The 12,590-nt window shown below is 64.0% G+C and overlaps 1 protein-coding gene across 2 annotated transcripts; it reads right to left on the bottom strand.

Annotated features, from left to right (window-relative positions):
• Positions 1-3,624: 3,624 nt before the first annotated feature.
• On the bottom strand, positions 3,625-12,188 carry LOC111161813 (abhydrolase domain containing 17A). Of its 2 annotated transcripts, XM_022525797.1 has the most exons (5): positions 12,070-12,188; positions 8,163-8,699; positions 6,724-6,918; positions 4,218-4,397; positions 3,625-4,118 (listed from the first exon to the last, which is right to left on the bottom strand). In XM_022525797.1, exons 2-5 carry the CDS (start codon positions 8,492-8,494, stop codon positions 3,893-3,895), a joined length of 933 nt encoding a protein of 310 aa, XP_022381505.1. In that variant the 5' UTR covers positions 8,495-8,699; positions 12,070-12,188; the 3' UTR covers positions 3,625-3,892. The 2 variants fall into 2 exon arrangements, with proteins under 2 accessions (XP_022381505.1, XP_022381504.1); XM_022525796.1 differs by lacking the exon at positions 12,070-12,188 and having other exon boundaries at positions 8,163-11,993.
• Positions 12,189-12,590: the final 402 nt, after the last annotated feature.

Genomic DNA, 12,590 nt, shown 5'->3' with positions numbered 1-12,590 from the left:
GGTGCTCGTGGGCCTGCTGGGCAGCAGAATGCTGCTGCCCAGTGTGAACACATGTGTTGTGGAAAATCCACAAAATGGAGAACCGAAAGTTGGCCCTTCTCCCAGGCAGCCTGGCCCATGGGCCATACCAAGCAGAAAGGAAGGGGGGGCGCATACTGGAATGTACCACCGGCTTCCCCCATCACTGCTGCACATGGTCATACCCCCACCCCAGAGGCTGAGGGTGAGCCCGTGGGGGGGGGCACTCCACCCAGAAAGAGGTGATCCTCCGGGCACAGGGCCTGGCGGCCAGGTCAGCCTGATGAGCCCTTGGTCCACAGCAGCCTGCCTCAGTTTATCCCTTACATACAATGGGCGGGCGCTACCGTCGGGGCAACCAGCACTCGGTTTCAACCCAGGTGACCCCTGGCACTGTGACTATCCAAGGGCCGGGGTGGGGGACACGCAGTGACGCTTTTGGAATGCTTTCTGTCACTGAGTGTCACGTAGAACTAGTATCACACAAAGTATGTCGGCGTCCTCAGCTGTGGATTCTGACAGGACAATTTCCGTCTGACTTCAACGAGGGGACACGGGGTCTTGGCACATTCAGTAAAGAAGACAGTGGCGTCCAGGTGAGGGGGGACAATGCAAGGGCTGGAAACAGACCCACTCGCACTCAGAGCCTAGCATGCGGTAAGGACAGACTGTCGACAGGGGCAGGAGTGGCTTCTGTGGGAAACGGAGTCAGGGAAACCTATTTGGAAAAGCAGTTTGGGCTCCCACCACAGTCCTTCCCAGAAGCAATTTCCAAAATTAAACCAAAAATTTAAATATATATGTAAAAAAGAAACCATTACATTTCCAGAAAAACACATCAAATGTTTTATAATATTGGAGTAGAGAAAATATTTCTGAGCATGACACAAAATGAAGAAACCATACATGAAAACAACTATCAATGAATAATAATGATTTTAAATGCTTAGCAAAAATAATATGAATTTTTTAGAAATCAGAGGAAAAAGACACAGTCCAAGTCAAAAACAAATTATAGATTGGGGGGAGAAACGATTTTAACAGGAAATAGGCTAATTTCCTTCATAAGTAAAGTGCTCCTAGAAAACAGAAACACCAACAACCCAATGGAAAAATGGTTGAAGAATATGAAATACAAACGGCTTTTACATATGTACACGTTAATAACAGATACAGACTTTTCCCATTTTGAAGTGATTATATAAGTGGCAAAAATTAAATTGGACAAGGGGCGCCTGGGTGGCTCAGTGGGTTAAAGCCTCTGCCTTCCACTCAGGTCATGATCTCAGGGTCCTGGGATCGAGCCCCGCATCGGGCTCTCTGCTCAGCAGGGAGGCCTGCTTCCCCCTCCCTCTCTGCCTGCCTCTCTGCCTGCTTGTGATCTCTGTCAAATAAATACATACATATTTATTTAAAAATAAATACATAAATTGGACAAAACTATTGCTATGTTTCATTTCCCTTTAGGAAACACAAGTAAGTGAAGCTATAATGAAATACTATTTTACCCCAACCAGATGTGCAAATGCAAGTATCAGGGATGGGCGTTAGGCCCGTCCTTCCTCGGTGCTTGGTGGGAGGCAATCCCGTAAGGCCTGTTAGTGCACACATTCAGAGACCTGTGAAAAGCCCTTTGACCCAGCACTGCTGCCCTAAAGAACGTCGCCTCAGGCCGACCTGCAGAAACGTTCCCGCTCGGATACAATGACGCTTGTACAAGCTTAGTCAATCTAGCATTGCTTGTTACAAAAAGCCTAGAAAAAACCGGAACTTCTACCAACAGGAAACAATAAATCCAGCACTAACACCATAGGGTGACACAATTGAAATGAATGGCCCAGGACAGGGAGAGCACCCACCCCCGTCCCCAGCTATGTTGGCCAAAAGGGTTACATGTAAAGGGAGAGAAGTTCTGCATCAACACATTAGATGCACACGCACAGACTTTCTTCCTTGACGCATGAGAAAGTGCCCAGGAGGGGGGAGCCAGGCCCTGGAGGTCAGGGGTTGGAGGGATGCCAAGTTTTCCCCCAACGCCCTTCCAAACTCCCGAATTGTTTACTCTGCGTATCCAAGAACATTTCTGTTCCAATTCTAAACAAGTTGTTTTCAGCTTACTGGATTTGTGGAACTCCGGCTCCCGGGGCACCTGCCCTCGGATGGGGTCCAAGGGCAGCGGGGAGGGGGTGGGGTGTGCTTCGGGGAAGAAACGCTGTAGCAGCAGACAGAGAAAGTCAGGCCTGTTGAGAAACACCAGCCACGCCGGGGTCATCTGCACCAGGCCAGGACACAGTGCATGTCAGCAACAACGACCGACCTCTGGCATGCAAAGGCCCTGTGGCGTGCAGAGCAGGTGGGACTTAGGACCACAGGCAGTCTCTCCGGAGTACGCATCTCGTGTCCAGTGCTGCTCCTTAGCGTCGGGTCGTATCAGAAACGGCCCTGAACGCCCGGCAAGCGGGACCCGTGGGGCCCGGGAGGGACGGGGCACCAGCCGCCCGCACCTCGGCCCCTCCCCAGGCAAGGGCACTGCCACGTCGGAGAAGGGCAGGGCAGGGCGGGACCCCTGGGCCCGGGGCGCGCTGAGTCCAGACAGCAAGCCTCGGAGGAGGGGAGTCCTCGCGCGCGCCCCCGCCCCGTCACGGTGACAGGGCGGCACGGACACGTGGCCCGCTCCCCGGACACGTGGCGAGCACGCAGGCCCCCGAGCACCCGGGCCCGAGTCCCCGCCGCAACCCCGGCTCTGCGTCCACTCCGACGCCGACGTCCGTGCGGACCCGCCCCACGGCAGCCCGTCCTGCGGGCGGGAAGGTCGGGGCGCGCAAAGGAGCGGGCGCCGGGAGGGCTGCGGGGCGCGAGCGGCGGCCACTTACCCCTCCTCCCGGGTCCCGCGGGCCGCCACAGCAGCCGCCTCGGCGCGCGGTACCGCCACTTCCGCTTCCGCCCCGGCCTAGCCCCCACGGCGCCATCCCCGCCCCCAGGACGAAGCACCGCCCCGCCCTTAAAGGGGCCGCGGAACCAGGAGGCCTCGGACTGGGGAGGTGGAATGAACTCTGGGCCCCGCTAACGCCACGCGGGCTGAGTCGCCAGGAACCGTTCTCGCTCTGGGGAGGCGCAGAGGACCCCCCAGGGGCTGGTGGTGAGGTCCAGGGAGACCCTGGCTCAGCCCTGCTTTCAATGGCACCCCGGGAGGACACGCTCTAATGGCCCCAAGACGGAAGTGCTCCCCCATCCCAGTCCCTGCTCCCTTTCCTGGGGGTACCCCGCTGGGCCTCTGGACCTGCCAGGGTCACGGTGGGCTCTCCTGGCTCTCCGTGCAGGGGATGGGGGTGAGGACGGGCGGGACAGCACCTCTCAGACCTCGCGTCCTTATTTACCACATGGGAGCGGACCACCACCCTCCCAGGAGGCACAGGCCCTCAGGCACCTGGGGCCGCATGCTCCCTCCCCCTCCATCACCACCCAACCATTAGCCTCGAGGGGTGGGACTCTGGATGGGACCCAAACCCACCTCCTCTTCCACAAGGACATTGACCAGACCCCTGCATTTGTCCCACTCACTGGGCCCTGAAAGGCATGCATGAGCCACAAAGGAAGAGGAACCCAAAAATTTTAAATCTTTAATTTGTTTTCACGTTTTTCCTTCTTTTTGCTTCCAAAAGGAAAGGAGAGCGTAGCTCCGCGCCTGTACATCGTCCACGGCCCCTGGGCTGGGGCAGGTCCCGGCCCGGCCCCCAACGCCCGACCCCCAGCTGTCTCGGAGGACTGGGGTGCCCGGGGGAAGGGGGGATTCACATGCAGCCCCCGGGCCAGGGCGGGGGCGAGGTCCAGGCGCCGCCTTATTGCTGAAGTCCCGGCTCCGCTCAGGGCCCGGCTACACGCGCTGGCTGGGTAGCTCCTGGGAGATGAAGCGGCGCAGGCGCTCCAAGTACTGGCTGTAGAGCTCGATGTCGTTGTGCCCAGCGCCCTCCACCCACAGCGGCTCCACGGCCTTGGGGCAGCGCTCATAGAGCGCCAGCCCATGGGAGAAGTCGATTACTTCGTCCTCTGTGCCGTGGATGATGAGCACCGGTGACGTGATCTTGGACACCTTCTCGATGCTGTAGGGGAGGGCACCGCCAGGCTCTGAGCAGCGCCCCGCCCCGCGGAAGCCCCTCCCCTGATCCCCACCCTGCCGCTATCCCCATCCCCCCTCTCACTTGGGGAACGCATCGAAGCAGTAGGTCTTCTTGGTGTCAGGGAAGGCAACGCGCATGCCCGAGGTGAGCGGCGAGTGCAGCACCACGGCAGCGCACTCGTAGCGGGAGGCCAGGTCCACGGTGGGCACCGTGCCGATGCTCTGCCCATACAGGACGATGCTGTCCGGGCTGATGCCGTACCTGGCGGGGAGGGGCGGGCGGCAGGATCAGCCACAGCCAGCAGCAGCCACAGCAAGCAGCACATCCCCCCTCCTCCGCCCTGCCCTCCCAGGGCAGCCCCCCATTCTCCCTGCGTGGCTCTGGGCAAGGGGGTTGGACGCAGAGACAATTCCCCCTACTCCCCAGCATTATCTCTCAACAGCAAACAGTGCACTCAGTAAGGAGGCAGGGCCTGGGCAGATGCGCTGATGGCTGGCGCAGCTGCAGCCCCGCCCAGCACTAACCCTGTTTCAGCAACAGCATCAACCTGGATTACAGGTGTGGGGTGCCCCTGGTGAGGGCCCCCACGCCATGCTTGGGGTTCGGGGGGACAGGGCAGGCGCTGAGGCCTCTCCTGCTCCCCCCACCCCCCTGCACCAAACCCCAACCACCCCCCCACACTTGACCAGGGACACACCCAGTTCCTGAGAGCACAGGCAGGGGACCTATCTCCCTCCCACCATCCCTCACCCATCTATGCCCTTCGCCAGGAGGAATCGTGGCAGCTGTGTATCCTGATTCCTCCAGCCAGTCTCCAGCCCCTCACTGTGCGGCCCAGTTAGGGGCTCAGTACAACCCAGATGAGCGGGAGTGGCGGCTCCTGTGTGGAGGTGGGCACCACATCCTGCATCTGGGTCCCAGCCCTTCCCCCTACCCTGTACCCACTCCCCCCAATAACTCCCCTAGCACCCCACCCTACCCCCAGCACAGCTGACCCGGCCTCAAGCCAGCTCCACAGCCTCCAAGTGCCCATTCCCATCTGCATGGGGACCCACCAACCACCCTCCCCGGGGAAGAGGCCTCCATGATTCTCCCACAGACCTGGACTCTGATACCCCAAGGGAACACCCCTCTGCATCTCACCTATGTAACCCCCCAAACGGCAAGACTCTACCTGTCTACCCAGGGCCCCCCCCATCTGTCTCTGTCCTGGGAGGCAGCACTCCAGGTCACAGCTGCCTGGCCCCAGGCTTCAGGGACCCCATCTGGCCTTCGGCCCACCACCCTGACTGCCGCTCCGCAGCCAGCTCCCCGCACCACGGAAGGCACCACCGCCCTGAGCAGCAGTCTGGTCCCAACCCTCGGACACCGTCCACTGAAAAACACGACAGATGGCAGGTGCAGCGACGGGTCTTCCACAGCCCTCCCAGGCCCCTGGTCACCACCAGAGTCGAGCCTCCTGCCCTCCCACTGACTCTTTCCCTGAGGGATTGGATCTCTGAGGACAGTGCCGGCAGCAGGACGGACGGTGGGACCGACACGGCTCAGAGCCCTCGCCGCAGAGCAGGCCGTGATCTGCCAGCCCCCACCCAGCCAGCAGGAACCGCAGCAGGAAGGGCTGAGGAAGGCGAGGGCAGCACGTCCCTGCACCGTGCCACCCAGGATGGGTCCCCTGTGCCAGGGTGGTACCAGGGGACCCCACTCCTGGGGCCTGCAGCCCAGACTGCCTGGTGCATCACTTCGGCAACCAGGGTCCCCAACCTCCCCAGGGCAGGCTGACTTTGGCCCTGCGGGAAGGGGGAGTGCAGGGGGGGCCGACAGGACTGAGACGGGGAGCCCCGAGGAGGCAACAGGCAGGGCAGCGCCTCCAGGAGGACCAGAGGTAGTCAGGGCGGCCTCCTTGGGCAGGATTCTTTGGATTCTCAGACACCAGGTAAGTAAGTGGGAAGGGGGCTGCCCAGGAGCTGGATGAACAGCATGGTGGGGCTCCAGGGACGGAGGTGTGGCCCTGAGGCAAGCACACAGGTTTGAGCTGGGGGCCCACACCCAGGGAGGACCTAGCCTCTGCCTGCTACCCTCCCACTGGCCCCCCGGGCTGTGCTAGACACCAAGCTGACAGAACTCTCTAGAACCTTCCAGAACCCTCCAGGTCCAGAGGAGCCCTACCCCCAAGAGGAGACCACAGCCACTGGCCACTCATGCCTCATGGGCCAGCCCTGAGAACATAACAAAACAGCCCCACTCTGCCCCGTAAACCCACATCTCCCTGGGCGGCCAGACTCTCCCGAGTCCTCGTGCAGCCTGCAGGCGTCCTCCCGGGCCACCCTCCAGCCACGCCCTGTGGGCGGAGCCTCCACTCCCCCAGGGACACCCCCAGCCCATCCACACCTGCTCTGGGCAAGGGGGTCCCAGGAGGAGAGGAGCGCCCACCCCACCTCCCCGCACGTCAAGCCCGCCTGCCACACCACTGGGACACAGGTCAGGCCTCGCCCTGCCGCCCAGCGTGGCCACGGACGGCTCCATCTCATGAGGGCCCCTGCCAGGCCCAAGTCCCCAGGCAGCCACCCCAGCCCAGCATGAAGCTCACCGCGTGCGCAGCGCCTGCCAGGCGGCATCGATGTCTGCGTACAGGTTCTTCTCGGAGGGCTTGCCCGAGCTGGCGCCGTAGCCCGAGTAGTCGTAGGAGAACACGTTGCAGCTGATGCGCGTGCCCAGGCCGATGTAGAAGCTGCTCATCTGGCCCAGGTCCACCGCGTTGCCGTGCGAGAAGAGAACCGTGTACCTGCGGCGGGGAGGGGGGCCGGGCGGGTTGGAGGGGAAGGGACAGGACACACCCCTCTTCCACCACAGATGAGAGTGTCAACGAGGGAGGCAGGCCGCCCCTTCCGGCTCCTCCTGGCTCTGTGGTCTTGGGCAGGGGACAGCCGGCAGGGCCGCAGACGTGCCCTCTGTGCAAGGGAACCGCGGGGACCACCAATCACAGTCTCGGCACAGGCCCAGCAGGCACAGTGACTGCCGCGTGTCCTCCCTCTGGGCGGTGGCTGTCTCTCCGCGGAATCCCTCCTTTTTAGAGGCCTTCCACAGCCCGGGGATGGCACGCACAGACGCACGCTGCCTAGACCTGTCCGGAGAGTCAGACAGCGGCTTCTCCTCCCGGCAGCTGGCACCCGCCCTGGCCCCCACAAAGGAATAAAGCCGATCCCTACTCTCAGCACCTCTCCCCACTCCCACAGAACGTGACCCCAGCACTCATTTCCGCCCTGCGAGGCTGCTGGCAGAGCAGGGCCTGCCCCAGGTCACCGACAGGCTGGCTCCTGGCCAGTGGACTCAAGTCTTCTTCCTCCAGCACCCCTGGCCCCCAGCCTAGCTCAAAGGTAAACACTTGCCCTTTGAACTCAGATCGGGAGTCAGAACCCTGCCTGCCCTAAAGGCAGAAACTCCTGGAAGGCCCCACCTCTTTCCCACTATGTACTCCCGGAAGAGCTGCACTTCCAGGCCCCAAGGACACCCTGGGAATGAGGAGTCAGACCTGGCCAGAGCCACCTGCCAGGCTCCGCATGCCCTGGCCCCAAAGCAAATGCCAAGGCCTCCCTGAGGACCCAGCCCCCAGGAGCCCTTCCCAGAGCAGGGGTGCACCGAGACCCTGAAGCAGGCAGCCCCTGGTCGAGGAGGTGACACGGTCACTCAGAACTGCCTCCCTGGGCCTTGGACCACTCATCTGCAAGACAGGGGCTGCACCCGGAAGGACAGCCGGCGTGACGGTTCCGGTGGCCGTGGGTGGAGGGAGGCCTGCCCTCAGTGAGGTCAGCGGCCGCCCTTCTGGCAAGAGCGTTCCCAGGGCGCCTGCACCGCCAGACAGGCTCTCACCTGGGCTCTGGCCGTGCGGCACGACCCCCCGCAGGAAACGAGAGGCCCGAGGACAGAGCACATCCTACACCAGGAGCCTCCAGGTGCCCCTCGCCAGCTGCTTCCCCGCCCCCCAAGGTGGCACCAGACCCCAGAGCACGTGGCGACCGCGAGGCTCACCTGGCACCGGGCACGCAGCGCACGTACATGCAGGAGATGCGGCTGCCCCGGCTGCTCTTGGTCAGGAAGACCTCAATGGTGTCCAGCTCGCGCTGTCCGTACTGGAAATCAGCACGCTCCATCAGGTGGAGCTTCCAGCGCCCAGGGGTGCCGGCAGAGGCCCGCAGGGTCCCCGAAGGGGCGGCCCCTGCTCCAGCAGGCCCTGGCTCGGGCTCGGGCGCCAGCGAGTAGGTGGGCTCTGGCGGCAGGAAGGCCAGCTTGGCGGCGATGCGGCCAGGGCAGGGCGGGCAGCAGAAGAGGCAGCAGAGCTCGCTCACTGACAGGCCGTTCATGGTGGGCGCCGGGCCCCAGGGTGGGCCTCGCGTGGCAGGGGAGGGGTGGGGGTGCTCTGAGACGCGGGCAGGGGGGAGGGCAACCCCCAGCCACCGCCCCAGATGAGAGCCCCCTTAGGAGGCCGCAGCCCAGCCCCATCGTGGTCCAAGCCGAGCCCCTGGGAGCCTCGCAGACTTGCATCTCCATGTCGTGCAGAGGGAAACCCTGCAAGGGAGAAGTGAGAAATGGGGTTCCCTCGGGGTTGCGCCGGGAGGCGCGTGACCCAGTCTTATCCATACCAAGCCTCTTGGCTTCCTCCCAGTCCAGTCCACCCTATTCTGCCCAAACTGCTCCAACCTCCACCCCAGGGGCCTGGGGGCCCAGCTCGTCCTCCACAGGGACCAGGTACCTCCCAGGGGGGCTTGGTGGGACCCAAAGCTGACGAGACCAGCGCCGGCTACAACCTTCCTCAGCGTCCAGCCGCCAGCACTCGCCATGTGAGCCCCCACCTGTCAGCCCAGGGTCGGCCCGCAGGCGGTGCTGGGCCATGAGAGCCCTGGCTTACCCCAGCTGTCCCCACACAGCCCCTGCTCTGGGTCCACACATACGCTGTCACCCTCCCTACGCCTCTATCCCCACAGCCAGCCCAGACTCTCCCCCTAGCCCACCTCTGTGCTCTCAAGGACTCCTATGCCACCCCCTGGTGACACAAGGCGGCCAAGGTGAGGACAGCCTGCAGCCTGGAGCACCCTGGGAGTGGGCTCCAGAGGGCCAGGCCCCGGGGCAGGCCTGCACTGTCCAGAGGCAAGGGACATACAACAAACAAAGGCTCTGGTAACAAAAGCAGGATACACCCAAAGGCTGAGCTGGGACAATGGCTCTCCCCGTGCCGGGGCCAGGCTGGGGGGAGGGGCCCTGGGGCCTGAAGGAGTCCAGCTCCGGCACTACCAGCCCAGCTCTGGCAGCATAGGGCTATGTGGCCTCAGGCAAGGCTCTCTCCCCACCCCACCCCACCCCCCCGAGCCTCTGTGCCCTTGCTGACCAGCAAACATGCCTCTCAGCTCCCAGGGGGAGTAAAGGAGAGAACTAGGTAGCAGACCGGGGGTGGGGGGAGCAGAGACACCCGCCACGCGAGGTACAGACTTCAGCTTCGCCGCGTGAGCAGACAGTCCCACACGGAGCCGCCAATGCAGGCACGGGAAGAAACCCAGAGGCTCGAGGAAGACCTCACCGCCCAGTAGGCCTTTCCCTCCAGACTGGGACGGAGAGAGAGGCACTCATGAGGCCGCCGTAGTGGCAGAGCACCCCGGAGCGTGCCGTTCTGGGGCGCTGGCACTTGGGACACACAGACTCAGAGCAGGCCCCGGCCCTCAGACACACCTGCTCCCCACAGACCTGTGTGACCTGCCACCACGGGCTGAAGACTGCCCAGATTCGCGGCACACGGGAGCAGTGGGCGGGAGCCGGGAAAGCCACTGCGGCCCTGAACTGGCAGAACTCCCGGGCAGGCCGCACCCCGCACGTGCGAGTGCGTTTCAGAAGCAGGGCTCTGTGGTTCTCGCTCCCAGATGAGGAGAGTTTGCCCCAGGACACTAGCCAACAGGGAGAAACATTCTGGGTTGTGACAACGTGGGAAGGGTGCTCCGGGCACTGAATGGGGGAGGCCAGGGATGCTGACAGACACGCGACAGAGCACAGGATGCCCTCCCTTTGCCCAAAAAGGAATGATCTGCCCCCAAATGTCAGCCAGTCCATCAAGCCGTCTGCTTCGATATATTCTCGGAGATCCAGACCCAAACACGGCCGCTGCGCTGGGCGGGGAGGAAGAGCTGAGCTGGACCTCGCACGGCTGTGAAGATCGGTGTCGAGAGGAAGGCCTGGCTGAGAGCCAGGTGGGCAGGCAGGAGCCCGCCGGCCACTAAGGAAATGAAGGGGCACACCTTCATTCACCCGCTGCCCACGCCAGAAACACGGGTGTCATTCTTGACTCCTCCCTCCACTGGGGTCTGATGGGTCTTCCTCCAACCAACACCTGGTCCACATGCCGCCACCTCTCATGCGGGCTGCTGCGCTGTCCGGCCGGCTGCTTGTTCCCCACCCTCACACCGCTCTCCCCAGCAGCCCCAGCGCTCTCCCAGCACACACCCAAGCACACCACTTCTCTGGAGGCCCCTGACCTCCCCCTACTTTCAGGATAGAAATCCAATCTCTGGCACAGCTGGCCACAGGCTGACCCCTGCATCCTCCCTCACTGTGTTCCCCACTCCCCGGGCTCTCCCCAGACAAGCCAGAGTCCGTGCAGTTGCCCTGCCAGGAACCCCTTCCCCCAATCTCAATAGATGGCCCTTGCCCCTTGTCCATTCCACCCTTTGGATCCCCCTTCCAGCACCCTTGGAGAGGCCTCCCGAAGCAGATCAAGGTGCCCCGCGCTCTGCCGGTCCAGGTCTGCCTCCACAGCACTCACCAGAAGTTGTATTTACGGTTTAGCCAACGCCCCCAGGGCAATCAGAGGGCAGGACAGCTATCTGCTGCACCTGCAGACGACTGGGCGAGTGACAGAAGGTGAAGACAAAAGGGGGAAGCTGCGGAGTCTGCCAGGCTTGACAGGGAGGTAGGACAGTCTCTTCTTGGGCCACGCATACCTGGGACCTCCCGCGCACCACTTATGAGCGTCTCCGAGTAAGTCCTGAGAGCGGGGCCTCTGCGCCCGGCGGTGCACACCCACTGCTTCACTCACTGGACGCAGGCCCCTGGCCCCTGCAGCTCGTCTACAGGTGCACCACTGAGCACTCTGCCGCCGGCCCCCGCCCCTGCCAGGCACGGCTGGTGTTCTGAGGACCCACAAGGAACCCAGCAACTGCAGCATCTACGATGACCTACATAGGCGCGACGCCGACGGCACCTGGCCCGGCCAGTCGGGGCGGGAAAGCCGCCTGGAAGAAGGTGCATCTGAAAGGGCAGACTGAGCGGCTGGGTGAGAGGGAACAGGGCAGCGCAAAACCCCAGGGGTGAGGGCGGGTCCCAAGAGCTGCAGGTCTCCCGCCTGAGTGGACACCGGTCCGAAGAGGCGACCAGAGGGGTCCTGGGGGGCGCCAGGTTTGGGTCCGGCGGAGCCCGTGAGCCCTGCGACAGAGTTCGCGCTCCATCCCGGAGGAGTCCTGGGCCGAGCACCGACCCAGGGTACGGGACTGCGGTGTGTTCCCTGGCGGCAAGCGGAGGACGGGAAGGCCACCCGGGTGCTCCAGGCGGCCGGAAGACGCCTGTGAAAGGGCAGGCGAAGTGGCCCGGGAGACGTTCAGAAAGCAAGGCGCCGCCGCGGGCTGCTGCGGTGGGCCCTGGGTCGGGCTGCGGGGTCGGGCGGTGGTCGGCGGCTGGCGGCCGGCGGCAGAGCTCTGCCGGGGTCGGAACGCTGGCCCGCGACGCCCGGCCTGGTCCGCGGGTCCCACAGCCCGGCCCGCGGCCTCCCCGGGAGTGAGGGGTCGGGGACGTCCCACCTGGCTGTCCCGGCCTCGCGGGCAGGCCCCGCTCCCCAAACGGCCACGGGCGGCACTGCGGTCGCCCCGCGCCGCCGCGTTCGCCCCTGCTCGGCACTCACCGCCGTGGCCCGCGCCCCCCGGCCCCGGGGCCGCGCTCCATGGCTCCCGGCCACCCGCCCGTGCGTCCGTCGGTCCCTCGGCGCCCCGGCCCAGCCTCCTGCGCCGCCGCCGCCGCCGCCGCACCCCCACGGGCGGAAATGAGCCTCGATCCCGCCACCGCCCCGGAAGTGACGCCATACGCGCGCGGGGGCCCAGAGGCTGCGGACAGGCGCTGGCGTTGCGTGTTTCCGGGGGCCAGGGGGCGGAGTTGGGGCGGGGGCGGACACGGGGTGGGAGGGGGCCGGATCGTGGTTGGCGGAGCCGGGATTGGGGGAGGAGCTGACTCCCTGATGGGGCGGGGCATGGCGGGGTGGGCGGGGCAGGCTCCCGTGGGCGGGCGTGGCGGCGTGCGGGGGGCCGAGCCCGGGGTTGCCGCCGCGGTTTTCCGCAGAGACCTAGCCATTCATTCGTTCTTTCGCTCATTCCAGGGCCAGGGCTGGGGAAAGGCGAGCGGGGCACTCGCTGCGGAAGCAGAATTTAC

This window comes from Enhydra lutris, unplaced genomic scaffold (assembly GCF_002288905.1).
Source record: "Enhydra lutris kenyoni isolate GAN:26980312 unplaced genomic scaffold, ASM228890v2 scaffoldscaffold86, whole genome shotgun sequence".
NCBI lineage: Eukaryota > Metazoa > Chordata > Mammalia > Carnivora > Mustelidae > Enhydra > Enhydra lutris.
This window is presented reverse-complemented; position numbering and strand designations above follow the sequence as displayed.

What these genes read in the sequence shown, in the direction of transcription:
- LOC111161813 (XM_022525797.1), bottom strand. Translation starts at nt 8,494, where the DNA reads ATGAACGGCCTGTCAGTGAGCGAGCTCTGCTGCCTCTTCTGCTGCCCG. An exon ending in CGCTGCGTGCCCGGTGCCAG is followed by an intron (nt 6,919 to 8,162) that starts GTGAGCCTCGCG and finishes TCCCCGCCGCAG; the next exon opens with GTACACGGTTCTCTTCTCGC. An exon ending in TGGCAGGCGCTGCGCACGCG is followed by an intron (nt 4,398 to 6,723) that starts GTGAGCTTCATG and finishes CCTCCCCGCCAG; the next exon opens with GTACGGCATCAGCCCGGACA.